This window comes from Coccomyxa subellipsoidea, assembly GCF_000258705.1.
Source record: "Coccomyxa subellipsoidea C-169, whole genome shotgun sequence".
Taxonomy (NCBI): domain Eukaryota; kingdom Viridiplantae; phylum Chlorophyta; class Trebouxiophyceae; family Coccomyxaceae; genus Coccomyxa; species Coccomyxa subellipsoidea.
The window spans coordinates 1,269,012-1,289,501 of NW_005178034.1; the positions used below are offsets into that span (position 1 = coordinate 1,269,012).

The 20,490-nt window shown below is 53.6% G+C and overlaps 4 protein-coding genes across 4 annotated transcripts; 1 reads left to right on the forward strand and 3 right to left on the reverse strand.

Annotated features, from left to right (window-relative positions):
• Positions 1–462: 462 nt before the first annotated feature.
• On the reverse strand, positions 463–4,541 carry COCSUDRAFT_66397 (amidase). Its single transcript, XM_005647279.1, has 10 exons — positions 4,150–4,541; positions 3,853–3,995; positions 3,498–3,701; positions 3,187–3,338; positions 2,855–3,031; positions 2,617–2,734; positions 2,254–2,489; positions 1,914–2,091; positions 1,472–1,693; positions 463–1,270 (listed from the first exon to the last, which is right to left on the reverse strand). Exons 1-10 carry the CDS (start codon positions 4,262–4,264, stop codon positions 1,145–1,147), a joined length of 1,671 nt encoding a protein of 556 aa, XP_005647336.1. The 5' UTR covers positions 4,265–4,541; the 3' UTR covers positions 463–1,144.
• Positions 4,542–5,746: 1,205 nt separating this feature from the next.
• COCSUDRAFT_24026 (anaphase promoting complex subunit 11) lies at positions 5,747–6,522 on the reverse strand. The gene is made up of 2 exons (XM_005647280.1): positions 6,456–6,522; positions 5,747–6,354 (listed from the first exon to the last, which is right to left on the reverse strand). The coding sequence occupies exon 2, from the start codon at positions 6,299–6,301 to the stop codon at positions 5,999–6,001; it is 303 nt and encodes a 100-aa protein (XP_005647337.1). The 5' UTR covers positions 6,302–6,354; positions 6,456–6,522; the 3' UTR covers positions 5,747–5,998.
• Positions 6,523–6,662: 140 nt separating this feature from the next.
• On the forward strand, positions 6,663–8,777 carry COCSUDRAFT_29396 (WD40 repeat-like protein). The gene is made up of 6 exons (XM_005647281.1): positions 6,663–7,115; positions 7,231–7,401; positions 7,517–7,697; positions 7,830–7,916; positions 8,030–8,169; positions 8,275–8,777. The coding sequence occupies exons 1-6, from the start codon at positions 6,831–6,833 to the stop codon at positions 8,359–8,361; spliced, it is 951 nt and encodes a 316-aa protein (XP_005647338.1). The 5' UTR covers positions 6,663–6,830; the 3' UTR covers positions 8,362–8,777.
• Positions 8,778–9,110: 333 nt separating this feature from the next.
• Positions 9,111–18,532, reverse strand: COCSUDRAFT_47698 (hypothetical protein; the record flags this gene model as incomplete). Its single annotated transcript, XM_005647282.1, has 29 exons — positions 9,111–9,305; positions 9,535–9,687; positions 9,855–10,016; positions 10,221–10,373; positions 10,560–10,733; positions 10,909–11,172; positions 11,299–11,415; positions 11,543–11,683; positions 11,825–11,976; positions 12,144–12,405; positions 12,659–12,793; positions 12,894–12,998; positions 13,406–13,630; positions 13,753–13,932; positions 14,051–14,231; positions 14,346–14,452; positions 14,594–14,735; positions 14,858–15,036; positions 15,159–15,350; positions 15,464–15,604; positions 15,742–15,897; positions 16,030–16,365; positions 16,544–16,692; positions 16,808–16,944; positions 17,091–17,338; positions 17,454–17,681; positions 17,834–17,944; positions 18,049–18,121; positions 18,255–18,532. 29 exons carry the CDS (start codon positions 18,530–18,532, stop codon positions 9,111–9,113), a joined length of 5,076 nt encoding a protein of 1,691 aa, XP_005647339.1.
• Between the last annotated feature and the right edge of the window lie 1,958 nt (positions 18,533–20,490).

The window sequence follows — 20,490 nt, forward strand, 5'->3', positions numbered from 1 at the left end:
AGCAATTTTGGGAGCATTTTTAAAATTTAGTGTGAGCTCAACTGGTGAATTTCAACAGTGCTCTGATGAATCGTCAGTGATGATCCAGTCATTGAATGCTATGGCAACTAACCATTGGCATTGGCAAGCTGCTGCATGCATGCCATTGGAGCCGATCTGCCAGTGGCGAGCTGAGCCATGCGCTGCAGCGCTAGCTAGCTATAGCCTACGGTTTGCATGAAGGACCAAAGGTGGTTACAAAATACCCCTGACATCACCGTGCATGAGGGGATGCACTGGAATCTAAAGGGTGGAAGACAAGCCCACTGAGTTTCCCTCTCACTGAGAATAAGGAATTGCAATGCCCAACTGTCCTAATCGGAAAGATAAACAGCATTAATGCCATTGGATGGCAAAGCGTGAGCCTGCCCAGTCCAGTAGATCCCACAGTACCAGGCCACCTATACTGCTCGCAAGAAAACTCAAGATATCAGTCATCTTACAAATACTTTGGTGATCGGTTCGCAATCCAAGGATCATACTGCACCCATTCAATGTTATACCATCACTGATCATTGCATGATTACTGACAGATTCCACTCAGTCAATCCATGCCCTCCGCACACAAACCGCAATGGCATGCCACAAATCGCACAATGTACACTGGCATGGATATGCGTACAAGGCAACACTTACAATAGCATCATGCTGTGATTGCTTCAGCGCACTAAATCTCATCTCAAAAGTACTTGCATGTGAATCATAGTGATAGCAGTGCTGTTACTGTCGTCAGGCACAGGGTGATCAAGTTCAACAGCTCTGATCAGAGCATCATAGTACAACCCTCAAGGGCAGATGTAGGGCACAAGCCGTTCAAGTCCTAGCAGCAAACGCACGCTTTTCACACTTCAATTTCATGCTGCACTTGGCTTGCAAAACCCTGCAGATTGACAGCAATTGACAGCAAGTTCTCAGCAGATGAAGTATCATTGGATATGAGTTGCGTTGTTCAGATCCTCTGCCGTGCTGGCACAAGAATCTTGCGCACCGGCTGTCATCGGACGCCCACTCAGCAAACAGCTAATTGCGTATACTGTGATACAGACGAGCAACAGGAACGTGGTTTCTGCACGAGGGATGCATTTTGCACCATGTGCTGAGTGTCCTACAGAAGCTCCTTCTGCAGGTATACATACAAGGCCACCGCGGCAGCCGCAATGTCCTCGTCCGCAACGTACTCCAGAGGTGAGTGACTGATGCCTCGGCGGTCACGCACGAACAGCAGCCCCATCTGCAGCATATAGCACTGTCTGTTGAGGCCTGGGACTCGGACCCACTGAAAAGTGCCAACCATGACCAGAAAAGAAGGAGCGCTAATGACAGAAGAAGACAAGGCAGTGAGGACCGTCGCACTCACAAATATCCACCCCAGGCTGTGACACTGTCAACGAAAGATGGCTGTACTAGCGTGGAAGCCAGATGGACATGGCACCTTGGTGATTTCGGCCATGGGCAGGGCGTCATGGCCGGCACCGCTGACCAGGACAGGCGCCTTGCCCGGCTCCCAGCGGCTGCTCTTGCCGGTGCCGCCGCAGTTGGCGTGGTCCAGCAGCTCTCCAGCCACGTCCTGGGGCGTGGAGTTGGACACCTTGCTCAGCTCACTGTCACACTCCGCCTGGCACTGCTCATCTCTCTCCAGAATGTCCGCCGTCAGCTGCATTAGCCCAGCACCCACATCAGCATCTGCTGCATGCATGCAATAGTCCAGCATCTCCCAGACCCTCACCCTCTGCAAATGCTGCCAACTGGCATTTGCAGCACTGCTTGATGGAGTTTAAATACTGATCACAACACATCAGCCGTCCAGGGGGATATCCAAGTGACCAGGCTTCAGGACTTTGTAAGCCTAATTTCACACCAAGACTAGTGCTCACCTGCTCTGATTCGCGGCAGGCATCAATGAGGCCAGCAATAATGTCCGGGTGGCAGGCGGCCGCAGGAGCTTCGTGCTTTATCTCTACGCTGCAGTTGACATTGCGCCTCTGGCAGATGGTCTCCAGTTGGGCGATGACTTGCTTGGTAGTGGCTTTACGCACCTCGTCAGACCGGCACCTGCAGCAGTCACATATCTGAGTGAGCCTGCATATTGGCATGTCTTCCAGGTAGTTCTTCCAAGGATCCGTCCAGCTGAAGAGATTAATGTAAATGGTTCAGACACGTCCATGAACCACCAATTTAAGCAGAAAAGCAGGCCTTGTGATGCACGAACCACACCTGATGTCGACGCTGAAGTTTGCAGCGCCAGCAATGACATTGCTGGCCCCTGGCCAGAGGACCATTGAGCCGGTGGTGCACACCAGGCTGTCATCTGTTACGGCTTCTGCTGCATCTGCGGTCTTCTCATCTCCCCCTGCACCGCCCCCGCAGTGCTGCTCAATCCACACAACCGTCTCTGCTGCAGCGGCTGCCGCATCCTGCCTAAGCTTCATCGGCACTGTGCCGGCATGTCCCTGCGACACCAATGCACCGGTCTCAAGAGCTGATTCCAGAAGTAGTGATGCTTTCCAAGCACAGTCTTGTGAATTTTTCTTAACATGTGTCCTGATGAGAGTGCAGAGAGTTGCCGAGGGAGGGCACCTGCGTGCCAATGACAGAAGCGGCCAGGCGCGTCTGGCCAGCGATGGCCGCCACGGGGCCGAGCGCATAGCCGCGTGCCTGCAGCACCGGCCCCTGCTCCATGTGAACCTCCACATACCTGCAGCCACCACTCACTACCTTTCCATCTTGCCTGCTCGTATTTACTGTCCACTGCTGCGAAGTATGACACTGAGCGGCCCTTGTTTTAGCAGAAGCAAGGACTCCCATCGCGGCGCACCCTCGGACTTGCTCGGGGCTGTAGGCCGTGCGCGCCAGGGCTTCCTCGGAGCCCTGGAAGCCGTGCTTGTAGAGCACATCCGCCAGAGACTCGCCGTTTTGGTCCTCGTTGTCCAGCATGCCCAAGGGCACCAGCTGCCCCGTCACCGCCCGGCTGCCCAGAAACGTCGTCTGGAACCTGTTCCCCACACTGCCCTCTCAGCCGCCTGACCATTTTCCACATGCCATGCTGAGGCTAAGTACCGCGGATATAACTAATCGTCTGCACGCCTGAGCATGCTACTGAACTGGGGTGCGGTATGTTGGACGGCGAGAGCAGGGCTGTGTGATCACCTGACGCCCTCCTCGTCGCTGAAGGCGATGATTTCCATGGGCGTGGCAAACAGGTTGTGCGCCTTGGCTCCCAGCCACTGCCCCAAATCCGCCGACTCGCGTACCGCCGCCCTCACCTCCTCAGGCGTCATGATTCGCGTCGCCAACGCAGCCTGCCACAGACCATATTAATCCCCTCAGAAGCTCCATGGTCGCTTCAATTCAGGCCCATGTGTGACCCAGGAGTTGATTAGAATATTTTGTACTTTTGTCCCTAAGAAGCATTCGATTAGGACAGGAATCGAGACGGCACAAGGTCTGTGGCAGCACACCTGCAGGATGGTGGCTTTGACAGAGGCAATGGCCACGATAATGCCCAGAGCGCCGTCGTACTTTCCAGCGTCCATGACCGTGTCGTAGTGGGAGCCGGAGATCAGGGCAGGGGCGTCGCGCGCACGCCCATCTATGCGGCCGTGCACGTTGCCCACGCCATCCTGCCAGGTGCGCATCCCAGCATCCTTCATCCAGCGACGGATCTGTCACGCCACGTACTCATTGCATCAGTCTTCAGGTGCTGCTAGGCTGCAGAAAGAATTGGAGGTGCTGACCGTGCGAGCAGCCTCCTTCGCAAGGACAGCAGCGCCAATGACTGACAAAGCGCAGCTGAGCACAGAGCAGAGCACTCACTTGGGAGGCTGCGCGGATGTGGGCAGGACTGAAGAACCTGCGATAGAGGCTGCCTTCTGCATCGCTGATCTTGCCCAACAGCTGGATGCGCTCAGCTGGCTCTCTGTACAGCACGTCCTGGAGCAAGGGTAAGGGCAGTGGTCCTGCGTGATTTGGTGCTTGTCAGCCACTCTTTGGAATGCTCAAGGCTAAAGATTGCGACGTTGAATCGGAATTGCTTGAATAAAACAGAAGAGGTGTCGGTGGAGCAGCACAGATCAGGTGAGGTCAGCAGAATAGGGCTTGCAGGCCACTCGCCTTCTTCGGCAATAGCAATTTGCGCCCAGGCCTCCTGATGATCTAAAAATGCCTGGAATAAGCAAAACGCGAGAAATAGTCTTTGAAGGGACCAGGGCTTTGCTTTCGTTGCCATAGTTCGATACCCTTCAGTGAGCCTCAGAACGCTACTTATTCTCAATCATGTACTGACGGAGGTGCTTGAATGTCTCTCTTTAATTTTTATCGTCCGAAGGACGATTTCTCATGCTTCTGGAAAGATGACGAAGGAACACATGAGTCCACGTGAAGTTCTAACGTGAGGTAGGCCAACTTCAAGGACGGATCATGCACTTCCAGTGATCCAGGTAAATGCTGCGATCACCAATCTTGCCTGACTCAGTGTCATACTCGTCTTCGTTCTTTATTGCGTCGAAGCGCATCGATATCGAGCGCCCAATTTCGCCCTCGCCTCTTGCTCGCCTGTATCTGTTGCCGCGCCAAATTTGGCGCCAAGCCACACGCCGCATGCACACTTTGACTTCGAAGAGTTGAAGCTGTTGATCACGATCAATTCTACAATGCGGTACTGCATGGATGCTACACCCCATCAACTTTAAAAGGTAGTCTCCAGAATAAACCATCCCTATAGTGCCCATTTTGGCCCCGGCTGGCGGGGGGCGATATAAATACTGAGCACCGTGCCCATGGTTGATTGGGTCTTGCTTGGATCTGGCGAGTCCAACAATGGGTAGGATTATGGCAGCCTTCAACAGCAGCTTGTCTGCAGGACGCACCTTGCCTCTTGGCAGGAAAAGCGTGTAATAATAATAATAATAGTAGTGCCCATCGGTCCCGCCACGCGGCTGCCGGCGCAGGCAGTCCTTTTTGACAGGGCCGGGCCTCTTCAAGATCTTGAAGACAATCTAGATGACAATTGAAGCCAATCTCTCATTTTGACCTCGCATTACTGCAAAACCTTTTTGAGACCTCGCATTACTGCCGCCCCAGTGGCTGGGCATCAATATATCATAAGATTAATTTACACACTGTGGCATCATGATGTCAGCACCGGGGCCGCTCGGCAGCCGGTGCCCGGGCCCAGGTCCGAACCAAAGGCCTTAGGTGATAACATGATGACCATTCTGCAGCGCACTGTAGCAATGAAGTTCAGGTCGCTACCAGAAGGGCCAAAGTACTGGCTAGCAGCCACAAGTGCTCTATGCCAGACAATAGCGGCAAATGCGGCATTGCCAATCTTCTGTCAGACGGCGAAAAGGTTCACTCAGGGGCGCTCGCCGCACTGCATACCCCACTCATCATCATGGTACACAGACTCGCTGGCATTCAAGTTGTGGATAGCAAAGTTATCGATTTAACAGCCTCGAGGCTGCCAGAGAGTTTAAAATTTTCCCATTATATGATGGACCGTTCCGATTCTTCAGTTTCCTGCTGGCATTTCTGTAGCAACTCAAAGCTAGCTCAACAGATGTCTCTTTTGCCTGGAGCTCAAGCACCGGTGACTGCCGACTAATTGTTCCAGCCTTTCAATTGCAAAGCCTACCCCAATGGCAGTCCCCTTGTATTACGCACAGCAAGGAGACCTGCCAATTTTTGGTTCAGCAGTGAAGGTACGGATCTGCGATATATCTGGTGCTTGCAGTGCACCATCTACCCTCATCTCCCCATCTTCTGGTCTGGGACTAAAGGACAATCTGGGCAAGGAGGAGACAATAGAAGTCATTCACCGCTTTGAGATCCCAGGAAATTCTTCCCCTCAAGACAGCTCAAGGTATGAATCGAATGCCGGGACAGGTCTAGAGTCTCAATGTAGCTAATGTAGCTACCGCGAAAGCTGACTCTTGGGGACCTCCAAGTCCTGTGTGGCAGCTCAAGCTGCCTGCTGATTGGCTCCTGGACCTCCTTCAGCTGTTGCAGCAGCCTTAAACTCCCAGTTGCGTCGGCAGAATGGACACCGCTGCTCTGTCTGTGCTGACAACCATTTGGTTATGCACTGCAGGTGAAAGGCATGCCCGCACACACCCCACACGACAGGACTGTCCTCCCCTGGGTACTTGCCATCAGGGGGACATCCGTCAAATGGCATACGGCATATCCCACAAACATCATCGCCTGCATCCCAGGTCCATGCCGCAACAGCGTGCCAGTTTTTGATCTCAATGTTCCAGGTCATGCCCTTGGACAGCAGCACAGATGAGGTCTGCTGTGTGTTTAAATGCTCAAAACCTGCGACATCAATTCAAATTTCTCTAACAAATGTTCTGGAAAGGTATCAAGTACTCAACAATGCGCCCTTCAAGTGGTTGATGGAGAAGGTGTGAGCTTACCGGGCAAATCACGCCATGAAAGATTGCAGATAAAGAGGGAAATATCAACATTCGCCTGTATCAATACAGACCTACTTTTGCAGATAGAAGACTGGAATCACGCCATGCCCGTTATGGCATTGTTTATTATCCCATGCCCACTGAGGCACTGCACAGCAGCTAGCAGATGTGTGCACCAAACGTCCAGGAAATTACAGGGGTGAATCTGTGGTGCAGAATAAGTAATTAAAATCTTCCAGAAGTCTTCTATTAAATCCTTTTTTTGGTAGAAAGAGGACATCCAACTGCTGCAAGTGATCTGGGCGACCATATCTTACAGGCGTGGCCTTGCAAGAAGATCCTGGAACTGCTCTGTGTTCATATGTAAACTTGAAGATGGGTAATTCCCGCCTTACACTCATTCACAAGAAGGAGGACGCGCACGACGATGCCATCTGGTGTTCGACATGGGTGCCCAACAGCAGCGCTCTGATATCTGGATCGGTGGATGAGAGTGTCAAAATATGGACTATCTTAGATGAACAACAGCCGGAGGTGATGGAGGAGTCTCACACATACGTGGGGCATACTCTGGGAGTGGTGTCTGTGGCGATTGATGTCACGGGCACATACGCTGCCTCAAGCGCTCTGGATAGCTTCATTCGCATTTGGAACCTCCAGGTGAGTAGTGGGCTGGAAAGCTTGGCAACCGTAGCAGAGGAATGGGCACACGCCCTTGCCAGGGAACTCATCTTTCGCTTGTTCGCATGGCACCAATAATTGGGGTGTACTGCAGGACAACAGCACAAAGGCGGTCATTGAGACTCCGCCGTCAGAGACCTGGCAGATAAAATTCCACCCTGCTAGCGACACGCTCATCGTCGCTGCAGCCGGGGGCAGCAGCAGTAAGGTGGCACTGTGGAGTGCTGAGGATGCAGAGCCCAAGGGTCACTTGGGCATCCCAGTGGTGAGGAATTTCCATTGAGGGCATATCTCAGGAAAGCACAGAAATGGAAAGTGTGTCAGGGTGACTGTGAGCAAGCCGACACTTGTGGTGAAGCCTCTGCTATGATCTGGCACAGGCGGATGAGAAGTTCAAGAAGGACAAGTTTGTTCTGAGCGTGGCGTTCAGCCCCGACGGGAGGAGACTGGCATGCGGTGTCATGGATGGCACCATCGCTGTCTTTGATGTCCCGGCCGGGAAACTCCTCAACACTCTCACAGGGCATCACAAGCCTGTACGAGACGTATGCTTCACACCAGGTGCAGCTCAGATGAGCTTGCTGGGCAGGATCAAGCTGGGGAATGCATCAATTGCAGCAGATGATGTGGAGCTTTGTTGTAAGCAACTTGAGCTAAGAAGATGCACCTAAGAGAAATGTGCTTCTGCCGCAGATTCTCAGATGCTTCTGACAGCTTGCGATGACATGCACACTCACCTGTACGATGTGGAAAATGCTGCACTCATAGAAGCCTTCTCAGGTGTGTTTACGCCCCTAGATGTACTGTTTAAACAGGACTTTGTGTGCATCCTTGTTTTCACCCACCTCCAGCGGCTCTTCCCTCAGTGTAATGAAGGATCACTACCCATGCAGGGCATGAGTCCTGGGTGCTCAGCGTGGATTGCCATCCCTCCGGCACTGCCTTTGCTACTGGTTCCAGCGATGCCAAAGTGAAGCTATGGGATCTACAAACGCGCACATGCTCCCAAACCGTGACAGAGCATTCCGATCAGGTAAGAGTGCGGACCGTCCTGGAAATCCTGCAAAGTGCTTTTTGAGCCGCATTAAACTTTCCAAGGAGACTTTTTAGGGCGTGACATAATTTGCTCATGCTGTAGGTGTGGAGCGTCGCCTGGCAGCAGGATGGGAGGAGGCTTGCATCAGCATCAGATGATAAAAGCATTGGCTTCTACAACTATATTTAGGAGGTAGCTCATCAGATGGACAGTCTTGCAATGAGGACTCCACAGAAAGAGAACAATCTGTTGCGACTGGGCTTCGGAGTGTTTGGGCAGTGGCGCAGACACTAAATTGGACTGCTTCAAAGAGGGCCATGAAATGAGAGGTCTTAGTTCAATTTGATCCTGCCCTCCAACATCGAGAACAGCATAGAAATGTTGAAGTGGTTGGAGATAATCCTTAGCTAAGAGGCTATGGTATCTGAGTCAAGTAATTGACACGGCCAATTGCATCCTGGACATGTACATCTCCACAGCTCAGGATTGGTATTGATTCTGCAGATGCAGATGCAGTGGTTTCCAGATGATTTACCATGTGGAATTTCAAGGATTGCACATACTTCACCTAAACAATGTGGCATCTGTGCTAATTATGATTTCCGACATCCTCACTATCACCCCCAAAGCACACCAAATATCTGCAAAGGAAAAGAGTAGCATTCAGTCCAAATGTACAATTTCAAAAGAATATGCATACGACCTGCTGCGGGAGTAGTAATACTACAAAGCTGACTGACACCAAATTGTGCACCCAGCACATCATACCGGGTGCGCCAGTCCCCGAGCCACATGCAATGCTTGGGGTCTTTGTCTCAGTCAACTAACCCCATTCCCGAATGCCCTCACCCCTAATTAAAACTGCACTTCAAAACGAAAGTCATGTCCCAGTGAATCTAATAGTAAGTGACACGCTCGCCGGCAGAAAACAAGGCTGCTCAGGCGGCCGCCTTCAGAAATGCAAATTCAGGGTTGTCGCGCAGGTGCCGCGGCAGCTGCACGTCCGAGCGGCAGCACATTTCGATGCGGTCCAGCAGGCTGACTCCCGGAGCCGCGCTGTGGTAAGCCCTGGGCGCTTGCACAAAGTAGCGCGCCGCGTCGGTCAGCAGCTTGCGCGGCAGCACAAACGCCGCCTGCACACCAGCGCCACACAGTCTCAGCCAAGAGCTGATCATGTAGTGCCAGCACACATGGGTAGGCAAGGACCAAATAAGGCATATGGGTAGACACCACTCTCTTTTTCCTGGTAAATTGTACTCTTCAATCATAACGACACATGTGGTAGGATGCGATATCTCCTTCAGAGCGTCGGCACTGGAGACAAACGCATGCAAGAGGCATGGCAGGTGGAGCATGCGGCACCTGGGGGTCGAGCAGGAGGGTCTCCTCGTCCTCCAGGGAGTGGTGGGAGGTGACGCTGGCAGGCGTGGCAAAGGGGTTGCTGTTGCCCGGGCTGGCAAAGGGCCCGTTCGCGCTCGAGCTCTTCTGAGACGGCGACCCTGGCTGCGAGGGACCCTGCCGACACCACAACAGCCGCTGAGGAGAGATGAATGTCTATATTAAATGTGTTCCGAATGCTCCAGGAACAATAGAGAGATGCATTTCTTCATGCAAGTGTTTTAAGCCTCCAGGAGCAGTGAGCTGACCAAAGTGGGTGTTTCTTGTTGGAACAAGCAGCGCACCGTGTTGTCCACGATGCGCTTGAGGGTCTGCAGGAGGACCAGTATGTCAGTGGTCTGGCTGCCGGTGATCCAGTCATCGTGGTGGTGCTCTGTCAGCTTGTAGATCTGCTGTAGGGTCAGGCTGGGGCACATGCGCCGCAGGTCTGGAGTGATGTCGAAGCCCTGAGCCAGCACATCACCGACGTCAATCAGATGATTACCATGACCAAGCACTTCAAGATGTCAGGCAGGACACTCCTTGTCAGTAACATAACCGCAGACAAAGCCGAGTAAGTGCTGTCAATTAACAGCTAGCTACGGTATATATGTGTGAGCTGCAGGTGGAATGCAGTAGCCCTTCATGTCGTATCTGAGTGTGGGGCAGACCTTTGTGGCCTTCCTGACGCAGTCATCCTTGCCGACCAGCAGGTAGCGCACGGCCTGGCTGCTGTGCTCCAGTGCGGCCTCGGCATCCGCCACCTCGCCGCACCATGCTGCCCCCATGTAGGACACCCACGCTCGGATGTCTGCCAGGCCAGACTGTCCCCCGCACAAGACAGACTCAGGCCAATGCTAAAAATCTGCCCACCACTGGCTGTGCAGTCCATGCTGTGTGCCAGCAGATGCCAGAATTCATTGCCATGTAGGATTCTCGTTATTCGGGCTTAATTTATTCTCAACAGATGAAGATGAAGAAGTAAGATAATTGACAATGCATTACTGCACCTGCAGCGCCTTGACAGCTGAGATGGAGCAGGCATCGCGGCGCAGCATAAGCGCATTGAGCAGCTCTGCATCCACATAGCGCAGTGCGGCGTGCACCACCGCTCGGCAGGCCGGCGGAGGCGCACCCTCTCCCTTCAGCGTCTCCAGCACGTTGCTCAAGCCGCCCAGCAGCCCCTGCCCACACGCTCAATGCATTCACCAACAGCATTTTGATTGAACACACTACACGTTGCACCGATGCTCACCCACCACCAAATGCATAGTCAAAAGAATAAAGGAAAACCTAGATTTCATAATATCAAGTTTGAACAAGACGGACACCGCCAAGACAGCACACTGCTGAACGCACCTTCCATGGGGAGTTCATGAGGCCCTCGAAGGATTTGGTGGAGGCGGCCGCCATCTCATCATAGGCATGGATGCCCGAGCTGGACATCTTTGCAGTGGCCGCGCGCGCAAGGCGCTTGGCATCGTCGGACAGCAGGATGCTGACGTTGACCGGCAGCATGTCGGACACGCTGGCCGCCAGCAGGGCATGCAGGCCGCCGAATTGGATCATGTCATCACCCAGCTTGAATAGATTGCCGCAGTCGCGCTTGCCAATGGACCGCACCTGCAAGCACCACCACAGTGCGTATTGGAAGATGGCAGGTAAACAGCGAAAAGGATCACAGTATGCTGCGAAAGGTCTTGAATAAAAAGAGGTTGCATGGTTTTCCTTTCTTCCTCAGGAGCTCGCCTTCAGGAAGGCCCCCAAGGCGAGGGTGGTGGAGAGCCAGTAGCCCTGGTAGGTCAATCCTTCCGTTTCGGCGCTAGTCAGGATAGAGTCCCGCAGCCGCAGAGCTGCCACATCCACCTGCTCATGGCAGCATATGCATGTTCAGGGCAGGAAAATGGATATGCACGAAGGTGATCCAAGGTACCGTGTAAATATTAACCGAGAGCTTGGGTCACATGTCCTACTGAGCAGCTCATAGGCTTGCCTCAGCAGGTCGCCAGCGGACGGCCCAGTGCAGCAGGCACTCTCCCAGGAGCCAGGCGGCAACAGGCATGCCGATAGAGTCGCTGGCAGATGCACCATGCTGTATCTGCAGGATGGGCAGGCGACGTGCGATGGCGCCACCCTGGGCACAGTCAAAATTCTATTTAGTGGCAGAAACATACAAGAGGCCCCTTCTATCATAAGATTCATGAAGCATCTCAGGAGCATCAAGCAACAGAATACATGTAAGCAAAGGTATGGCAGAATGGCCTTGTCAGCACACCTGCAGGGCGGCCAGAAGTGCTTCTTGCTCGGGGGTGAGGCCGGCCCACTCGTTCAGCTGGCTGCCAGCTGAGCTGGTGGCCTGCATGTCTGCCCGCCAGCCCATCAACCTCTGCTTTGTCGGCGTCTCCATCTCCCTCTCGCGGCGGTTGCCTGCACACCCACAACCACCCACTCAAGCCAACCAGACCGGTCCAGCAACACAGCTGCTGTACATACTGTGTTTAGAAATTGTGCAGATGTAGTGGCTGCAAATGGCCGCAGCAGCAGCGGAGCTCACAACCCGGCTAGGAAGGAGGCCAACAGTTCCTTCTGCTCACCATTCTCGTGGGCGGGGTCTGCAGGGCGTGAGCGCAGCGAGCGCTGCTCCTCCAGCTCGGCGGTGAGGGAGGCGTTGATGGCGGCCAGGTTGCGCGCCTCCTTCTGCTGCTGCGCGACGCGAGCGTTCAGCGCGACCACGCGCGCACTGAAGTGCACGTTCTTCTCGCGCGCCTCGCGCAGACCGCTCGCCTTGGCCTCTGTCTCGGCCACCGCCTCCTCCACCCGCTTCTGCATCGCGGCCTTCACTGCCGCCACCTCCGCCTGTTCAATGCTCAACACCGTGAGCCACGCAGACTACAGCAGATGTATGAGTCTGAATGGACAAATGTTCAGCGCTGACTTTAGATGTTACCAAGAAGTGATTAGAGGTGACATTTAAGGGTCCAAGGGTCCCAAGCCCCTGACATGACAGTGGCAGGCACCAGTAGTAGTGTGATTTTGAGTGACAAGTGGCATTGCTGAACAGACGGTAGTACCAAGAGAAAGTTCAAATGACAATTGAATGAGTGCCCACCTCCATCTCGGACCGGAGTTTGTCGATCTCCGCCTGCATGTGTGAGCGCGCAGCCTCAGCTTCTGCAGTCAAGGAGGCTATGGTGGCCTCCTTGGCGGCGAACTCTGCATGATACTCCTCCGCAGCGCTCCTCACCTACACGCAGTTCCAGTTTGTCATGAAGTACATGCCATGACTTTCGCACACTTTTCCAGGTGCGCGTCTAAGAATTGCGTAGAAGAGGACTTAAACGCACCTGCTCCCACAGTTGGCTGTTCTCGCGGTCCTTGGCAGTTGCAGCTGCCACCTGTGCGGCAACCTCCTCCCTGCTTGCTCTGAGGGCAGACGCCAACTCGCCAAGCTGCACAACAGCGGAAACAATTTCAGACCTGACTTTCTGCCTTCATACTGCTGTTTTGGAGATCAGGAAGATACCGTGAGTGACAACTGATTGAAGGCAATATGCTCATGCATAAGGAATTTGGTGCGAAGGGGCCCTTGCCTGTGTCTCCAGTCGTCGGGCCTGCTCTTCGGCAGCAGCCTTCTGCCGCCGCAGCAGGTCCATCTCTGCCAGCAGAGCAGCTTGCGCCGCAGCCTGCGCAGCCTCCAGCTCTGCCACCTTGCCAGCCTCCACCACCGTCCTCGAGGACTGACATGACACAAGCACATAACTTTCGCTCTCCTCCCAGAGCTGCCAAAATGAATCATGCACTGCCTCTTTAACATGCCAACAATAAGTCCATAGAGGGGGGTCTTCAAGCAGCTTACAGGAGCCTCGATGGCGGCCAGCGCAGCCTGCTCGCGGGCGGTCTGGACGTCCAGCTTGGCAGCTGCGAGTTGGCTCTGCAGCCGTGCAACCTGCGCGGCAAAGTCGTTGGCGCGCGCGGCTTCCTGCTGCTCGCGCGACCTGACCTGCGCCACCTGAGCCTCCAGGAAGTGCTTGCTCTCCTCCAGCTCCTGCCACTTTGCCGCCTCCTTGCGGATTGCTGCCACCTGGTCACCGCCACCCAGCACATGCTGTCATTCACATGGACAGCCAAGAGAAAGTCTGCTCTGTCCAAGACTGTTAAGGTGCCTCAATTCTTGAAGATAAGCCAAGCTGCCTGGAAACACACCCTCTTGGTGGCCGCCCGCCTGCGGACATGCTTCTGGATGACCACGGCAGCGCCATTCCGCTTGGCTTGCAGGGCAGCCCGGGCCGCCTGCCGCTTGCCCAGCTCTGTCGCTTTCCTGAAGCTGCTGCGGGTGAGGTAGCCGCGCACGGCTGCCTGGATGATGACTGCTCTCCGATTGGCCTGCGCACCACGCAAATTTGACAGGAGCACACCATGATCCCAATGATACACTCCTTGCTCTAAAGAAATGACACGCCCACATTTGTTTATGTCTGGCACAGGCAGAGCTGCAGCAGACCTGGTGGGCCTTGAAGGCCTTCCGGGCCCTGTGGCATCGCCAGACAGCGGCGATCCGGGTGGCGGCGTTGTCGCGGCGCTGCTGGCGTGCCATCCGCCTGCCCACGTAGCCGCGCCATGTAGCCGCAATGAGAGTGGCCGCCTTCCGAGCATCACGCAGCGCCCGCCTCGCCATGAGACCCCTGCAAGTGCATGAAAGCATTTCACGATACCTCCATCAATACATTTGGCACATCATGATGGTCACAGCCATATTGTGAGGTTGTTCTCAGGAAAAAGCAGACACAAAAATGCACCTGAAAGCGGCCTGTATGGTGAGAGCGGATGCAGTCAGCCGCCGACCTCGAGCGCCCTCCAGCTGCGCAAGCTGCCCCGCTCGCAGGAACACCCTTGTTTTTCCAATCTGCACCCATGAAACCGTCATCATGATGCGGCAAGCTTATGTCTGCCCAGAAAACGACCAGAATGTCCTGGCACTGAGAAGTGTGAGTCATTGCCCAGAACAGCATGACAACAATGAAGAGGTGTAAGTTCAAGAGGGCACCTGCCAGCCGTCCACCCTTGCAGCCTGCAGGATTTTCCGCACACATTCTCCTGCCTGCGCTTGATCCATGTTTTCGACATCCATGGGATGATATGCGCCCCGCCCGTTGGCCACCAGGATCATATACCGCTGCACAAATGGCCTGCAACAAACACATGAGCTCGATCTTGTGAGGATAAAAAATTTCACGTGACACTCTTGGCGACGCTGCAAGCCCAACTCCTTCTAGTGTGACTGAGAGCTGAACCGTGCACTTGCACTCACCTGAAGAACTTCCGGGTGGGGAAGCCAGCGCATGCAATCCGCACAGCCTCCAAGACGCCTCCTGCTCTGAGCTGCTCCAGGACATACTGTGGCGCCAGCTGACCTGGCTTCGACTGGGGGTTGGGCTTGATGCAGCGGATGAAGTGTGGCTGACACTGCTTCAGCGTGCCCATCAGACCCTGCAAGCACAATCCATTCCTCACAGTAAGCTATGGCTTCCAGATGCATGACGTAAGAAGCCTGCCTTAGGCTGCACACAATCAACGAGCACAATAGGATCAGTGATGCGAGAAACGGGCACCTGCAACTGCTTGCGGAACTGAGCGCCAACGCTGTTGAGCTTGAAGGCGCTCTTTGTCCCTCGCCGCATCACCTTGCCACCAGCGATGGCTGCGGCCTCTGCAAGCTCGGCATTGCTCTCTGCAAAGAGCTCCTGGATGAAATCCGACTTTGAAGACCGCAGCAGACCCACATGTTCTGCCACCACAAAGTCCTGCACACAAGAGTCACAATTACTTGGGAGAAGATTTGATAAAGGTACCAAAAGTAAAGCTGAGAATAAGCCTTGGACACTGTGAAGCACTTGAATATTTCAAAGTAAGGTACCTTGTTCTTGTCCAGAAGGAGCTCTGAAGAGTATGTGACCCGCCCAGCATAATGCTCGACCGCAAAAGCATGCTGTGGCCGTTTTGGTGCAACAAACCGCCCATGGTCAGCCAGCCTTGTTCGCAGCGTGTGCGCCAGGTCCTGCATGAGGCAATAAGACCGACATTAGGTAGTCAAAGAGGTGCACAGGGCACCAGGGTAATGGGGTATCCATGCATGCTGCTGTTGATAGTAATTCTTGAAATGGCAGCAAGATGCGTGATGTGTACACAGCACACCTGGTATGTGGCTCGGGGGAGCCTGCAGGCCTCGTCGATGAGGGGAAACACAGCCAGAGATGGCGCATCCTGAGACCCCTCCAGCACGTCCAGGCAGTCCTGGTTGTCGATGAACTCCACATAGCTCCAGTCAATGCCCTCTCGCGCATACTCCTCCTGCGGCACCAACAGTCGACATGACTCTCCAATGCTTTAAAATTCTGGCATTTAGCAAAAAAAGTAGGAAGGGGAAGCCAAAAAATAAATCTAGAATCCTTCTCGCCTTTCCTCCCAGCAACACACACGCACCTGCTCTCCCTTGAAGACATGCTGGTTGAACTGCTGCTGCAGGCGCTCATTGGCCAGGTTGATGCAGAGCTGCTCGAAGCTGTTGTCCTTGAAGGACTCGAAGCCGTAGATGTCCAGGATGCCGATAGAGCGCTTGCTGCGCTGCCCGGTGCCGAGCGCGCTGATCTTGCGGTTGATGGCCGCCACCAGCCAGTCAAATAGGCGCGCATACAGGTTCTTCGCCAGCGCATCCCGAGAGGCGTTGGCGGCCGCTGCGTCCAGACGCTTCACGATGCGCTCGCCTACCGTCTCAATCGCGCGCGACGTCAGCGCCTGCAGCAGTGTCTCTTCCTCCACCTGATATGCCAAGAAGCAGTGGTGGTCAGAGCACTGCAGTTTCAGATAACACCAAAACCACCCGTCTGCAGGGCAAAGCTATGGGGACATGCAGAATGACATGGCAAGTCACACGCTTCTGGAAAATAACATGTTGTGAAGCACGGCGAGGCAGACATGCGCATCTTTTGGAGCACACCTGCAGGAGGTCGGCGACAGCGGCAAGCGCAGCCTCTGCTGAGCTGTCGCGCGGTGCTGCACCCTCGTCTGCAGCACCCACAAAGGTGATATTGCCCAGGTGCAGGACGGCTGCCACAGTGCGCAGCACTGCCTCGCGCTCAGCCTCACCTGTCCAGCAACAAGCATAGCTTAGTCCTTCAGCCACATAGGCACAGGCAAGACTCAAATCACACATTGCCATGATGGCAAAAGCCTGAGTCCTGATGCAATGTAGTGTCCTTACCTATGCCCACGATCTGCATGGCATCAAGTGTGGTGCGCAGGGCTTCGCCATCGTCCACATCTTCCAAGGAGAAGCAAGGTGCCGCGTCGCTCTGGCTCTCACTCAGGTACCTGAACCCTTGTGCGCCTTGCTCCAGCCTGAATTGAAGGCACGTCATCATCAAAGTAGCTCCCACCAACCTCATGGAGATATCATCCTTCAAGACAGCCCGACTCCAATGCCAAGTTGTCATGACAATATTGGTGGTGAAGAAAGCACCCCTGTGCAGAAGTGTGCTGCACACCTGTACATTTCTCTCTGGGTGGGAGTGGCCCCTGCGCAGAGCTGGTAGAAGATGTGGTATGACCGCTCTGGGGCATTCACAGACACCACACGCGACCTTTCCAGCAGGTACGTGTTGATGCTGGCTCCCGACACCCTCCCCGCGCCGTCAAAATCAATTTCCACAAACTTGCCAAATCTGGAGGAGTTGTCATTGCGCACTGTCTTTGCATTCCCAAAAGCTTCCAACAGCGGGTTGGACTCGAGCACCTACAGTGAAATGGAAGGCATCGTCATCATGTAAGGCAGCATCCAGCACATTGACTCATTTGATTCATGCATGCATTGCACCACCAAACGCAGCTTTCATTCAAACTTAGCAGACCTGCTCCTCAATGGGTGCCTGCTTGCTCATGTCCTCCAACTGGAACTGTTGGGAATGCTGAGACTTGATTTGAGGCTTCTGCCCAGGCTTTTGAGGTGACTGCAGCGGTGCAGTTCTGTGCGCAAGATACTGCATGACCATCTTTGCACTCTCTGTCTTGCCAGCGCCACTCTCGCCACTGATGAGGATAGCTTGCTTCTGCTCGTCTATCATCATAGCATTGAATGCCTGCAAGCAAACAGCAGTCAGACAGAGCATCAAGCTAGCCTTTTATCAACTGTTGTTCTGCAGATGTGGCTCCAACAGGTGTGCAGCGTGTGTGACTTTTGAACAGGCGTCATGACCAGCCAGCATGCGCTTGTGTAGCCACAGGAGCCCACCTGCTCGGCTATGGCATACACATGGGGGCTCAGCTCTCCAAGCGGGATGCCTCGGTACTGCGTCATCATTCTGGCCCCATACAGGTGCCGCAAGCGCTTGTGCGGATTCGCCTGGATGCCAAATCAATCGTGAGGTCAGCATTGGTGCACATCAGTGTCATGTTGCGATATGCAGAAGTTGTGTTGATTGCAAGTCTTGCAGCAAAGCTCCATACCGCAATGAGAATGTTGCCGCTGTAGGTGTATATCATGTCCAAGGTGTAGCGCACGCGCAGAGTGTGCAGGATCCTGCGCATGCATGATGGAATGAACGAGACCAGTAATGAAGCTGAGCCGGCACTAACAAGCCAAATATGCAAATATTGCGTGTATTGAAGTGCAGCTGGTGGTTGACGAGATGCATGACAGGTGGAGCAAGTACCCTGGTTCATGCAGAAAATCGCTCTTCACAAGGTCATCCACAGTGTCGTCCCTCTCGTTCTGCAATGGACATTCCGCAGGAGCAAGCGTCTGAATTCCCGCGTCTGTCTGGACCTCCAGTAGAGTCTCCCCTGCTTTCTTCTTCTCTGCCACCACGCGGCCCTTAATCCATCCTGCCGCCTTCTTATGCCCTTGAGCATCCAAAGCGTTGCGTTCAGGCACCCAGACCAAGGATCCAACATGATGGGCCTGTGTAGGTGCTCCTAAAGAGCGCTGCATCGCTTGGTGCCTTTTCTCTGCAGCCCAGGCAAAGGGGCTCTAGCGATGGCTTTTGCGCGTGCTCTCGCGTAATTCAACCCATACTTGCTATTTTGAAGAGTCCGTCATTCTAATGCCCCCGATATCTCGGTATATTGACTCAAGAGTCAACACTTCACTTTGGCAAGTCGAGATATGCAGCAGACCATGCTCATATATAAGAGCAAGGGATTGCGAGTTTAACACTCAACGACACTGTCTTGTGCAGGACATCCGGCTATTATGAATATAGAGGAGCTTTCAGCAAGTCATTGAGCTGGACTGTCAAGACGTGCCGGACGGGGTGGACCACTCGGTGGCAGCTTCCTGCTCACAGAGTCTGAATGTGGCTTCATTCTGTGGGAACAGCTCTTGTGTACAACTCTTCAACCTGTGCGGTGCTGTAGTGGAGATTGTTATCACTGATCGATTTTCCACCAACGCCAAGAACCAGTGAGTGATCGAGAGCAACCTCCAGATCTGGTCAAGCCTTAGCTACAGGGAACTTAAGACGCCGCTTTTAGAACCACTTGCAAAATGAACAGAAGTGATGTGTTATTGGAACGGATATATGAGTTCTGGTGAGTGTGTCGCACATGTAAGAAATTTTGTCTACTTTTCAATGGTGCAATGCAGTGATCTAGAATCAAAGTTTTTAACGCCGTGCAGGGATTCCAATGAACTTTCTGACAAGGATATCAGATCTTCAGAGCCCACCGACAATCTTCGAGATTTGTGCACATTGCTGTGTAGTGCCATACTGCAGCACGGGGACCGTATGCCAGGATACAGCTCAGGAAAAGTGAAGGTGAGATGCTTCTTTTCTATTTCATTTCCTACATCCTCAGTAGTTTTGCCGTGAATTATCAGAGGAAGACCGTGAAGTCATGCTATCAGTCAAATGCATGCAGGCCGCCGTGAAAGCTGTGCTCTGCTGTGCACGCTCTGAGAGAGACTCCAAGAAGTGTCAGCTTGACCGCGCCTTGACGTCCTTGGATGGGGTTCTGGACCCAGCGAGGTCAGCTGAGCTTGCACACTCAATGAAGCTACATTGTTGCTTTTCATCATTGAATATCCGGTGGCTTCCTTATTATATGCAGTGTCCTTGTGTCATGCAGCAATGCCCAAGCCCGTATCGACATTTTAGAGCGACTTGTGGCAGCGGTGCAAGCTCTTCGATTGCTGTCTGTCTCAGCCAAGCCGATCACGGCTGAGGGGAAGTTTGAAGATGGGAAGGACAACTCAGGTAAGGTTTTGCATGCATGCACTTCGTCTGAGGCATTGCTGGTTTTATCATTAGAATGCTACGTGTGAACACCCTTTATGTGTTTCTCTGGTTGCAGAACGTGTTGAGGCATCAGTCTCGCCGGATGTGGCTGAGGTGTCGCAGCAGTTGTGCAAGATTGCATGCCTGCTCGAGGTGAACAGCGATGGTGAGCTTGCAAGGCCACTCCTTTCAGCTGCCAATGAGCGGCTGCCACGAATACTTCAGACCCTTCCAGAGTCTTTCTTTTCCCCTCTGCTGCCACAGGGGTGCCTCTCTACAGAACAGGTTGGCATGCGCTTTACAGGACACAATTGCTCAGATTGCTCTTACAATTTAGTTTGGATGGTGGTCCGAGGGCAATGCCTTCGATTACTGTATAATTTCATGTAAGGATGTTGATTATTGGGAGGGATCTGTGGCTAATCAGATGGCAGCTATGGCGGAAGTTGACACCGACCTGAGGCAGGAGTACAGCGTGCGCAGACAGATGCTGATTGAGCGCGCCAAGGTCCTTCCCTGAAATATTTATGAAATTGTAATCATTTTCCTGACCATCTCTTTCATCTCTTTCATATTCTTTTTAAGGTAGCAGCTCAATTGAAAATGTGTGTGCAGGTGCTCATGCATTCCTTCATGCGGGCTGACCGCCTGAAAGATGAGGGCCTTGCACAAG

Coding starts and splice junctions, on each gene's coding strand:
- COCSUDRAFT_66397 (XM_005647279.1), bottom strand. CDS start 4,264: ATGGCAACGAAAGCAAAGCCCTGGTCCCTTCAAAGACTATTTCTCGCG. Junction 3,996..4,149: donor AATTGCTATTGCCGAAGAAG/GCGAGTGGCCTG, acceptor CAAATCACGCAG/GACCACTGCCCTTACCCTTG. Junction 3,032..3,186: donor AGCGACGAGGAGGGCGTCAG/GTGATCACACAG, acceptor TGTGGGGAACAG/GTTCCAGACGACGTTTCTGG.
- COCSUDRAFT_24026 (XM_005647280.1), bottom strand. CDS start 6,301: ATGACCTGGAACATTGAGATCAAAAACTGGCACGCTGTTGCGGCATGG.
- COCSUDRAFT_29396 (XM_005647281.1), top strand. CDS start 6,831: ATGGGTAATTCCCGCCTTACACTCATTCACAAGAAGGAGGACGCGCAC. Junction 7,116..7,230: donor TTCGCATTTGGAACCTCCAG/GTGAGTAGTGGG, acceptor GGTGTACTGCAG/GACAACAGCACAAAGGCGGT. Junction 7,698..7,829: donor AGACGTATGCTTCACACCAG/GTGCAGCTCAGA, acceptor CTTCTGCCGCAG/ATTCTCAGATGCTTCTGACA.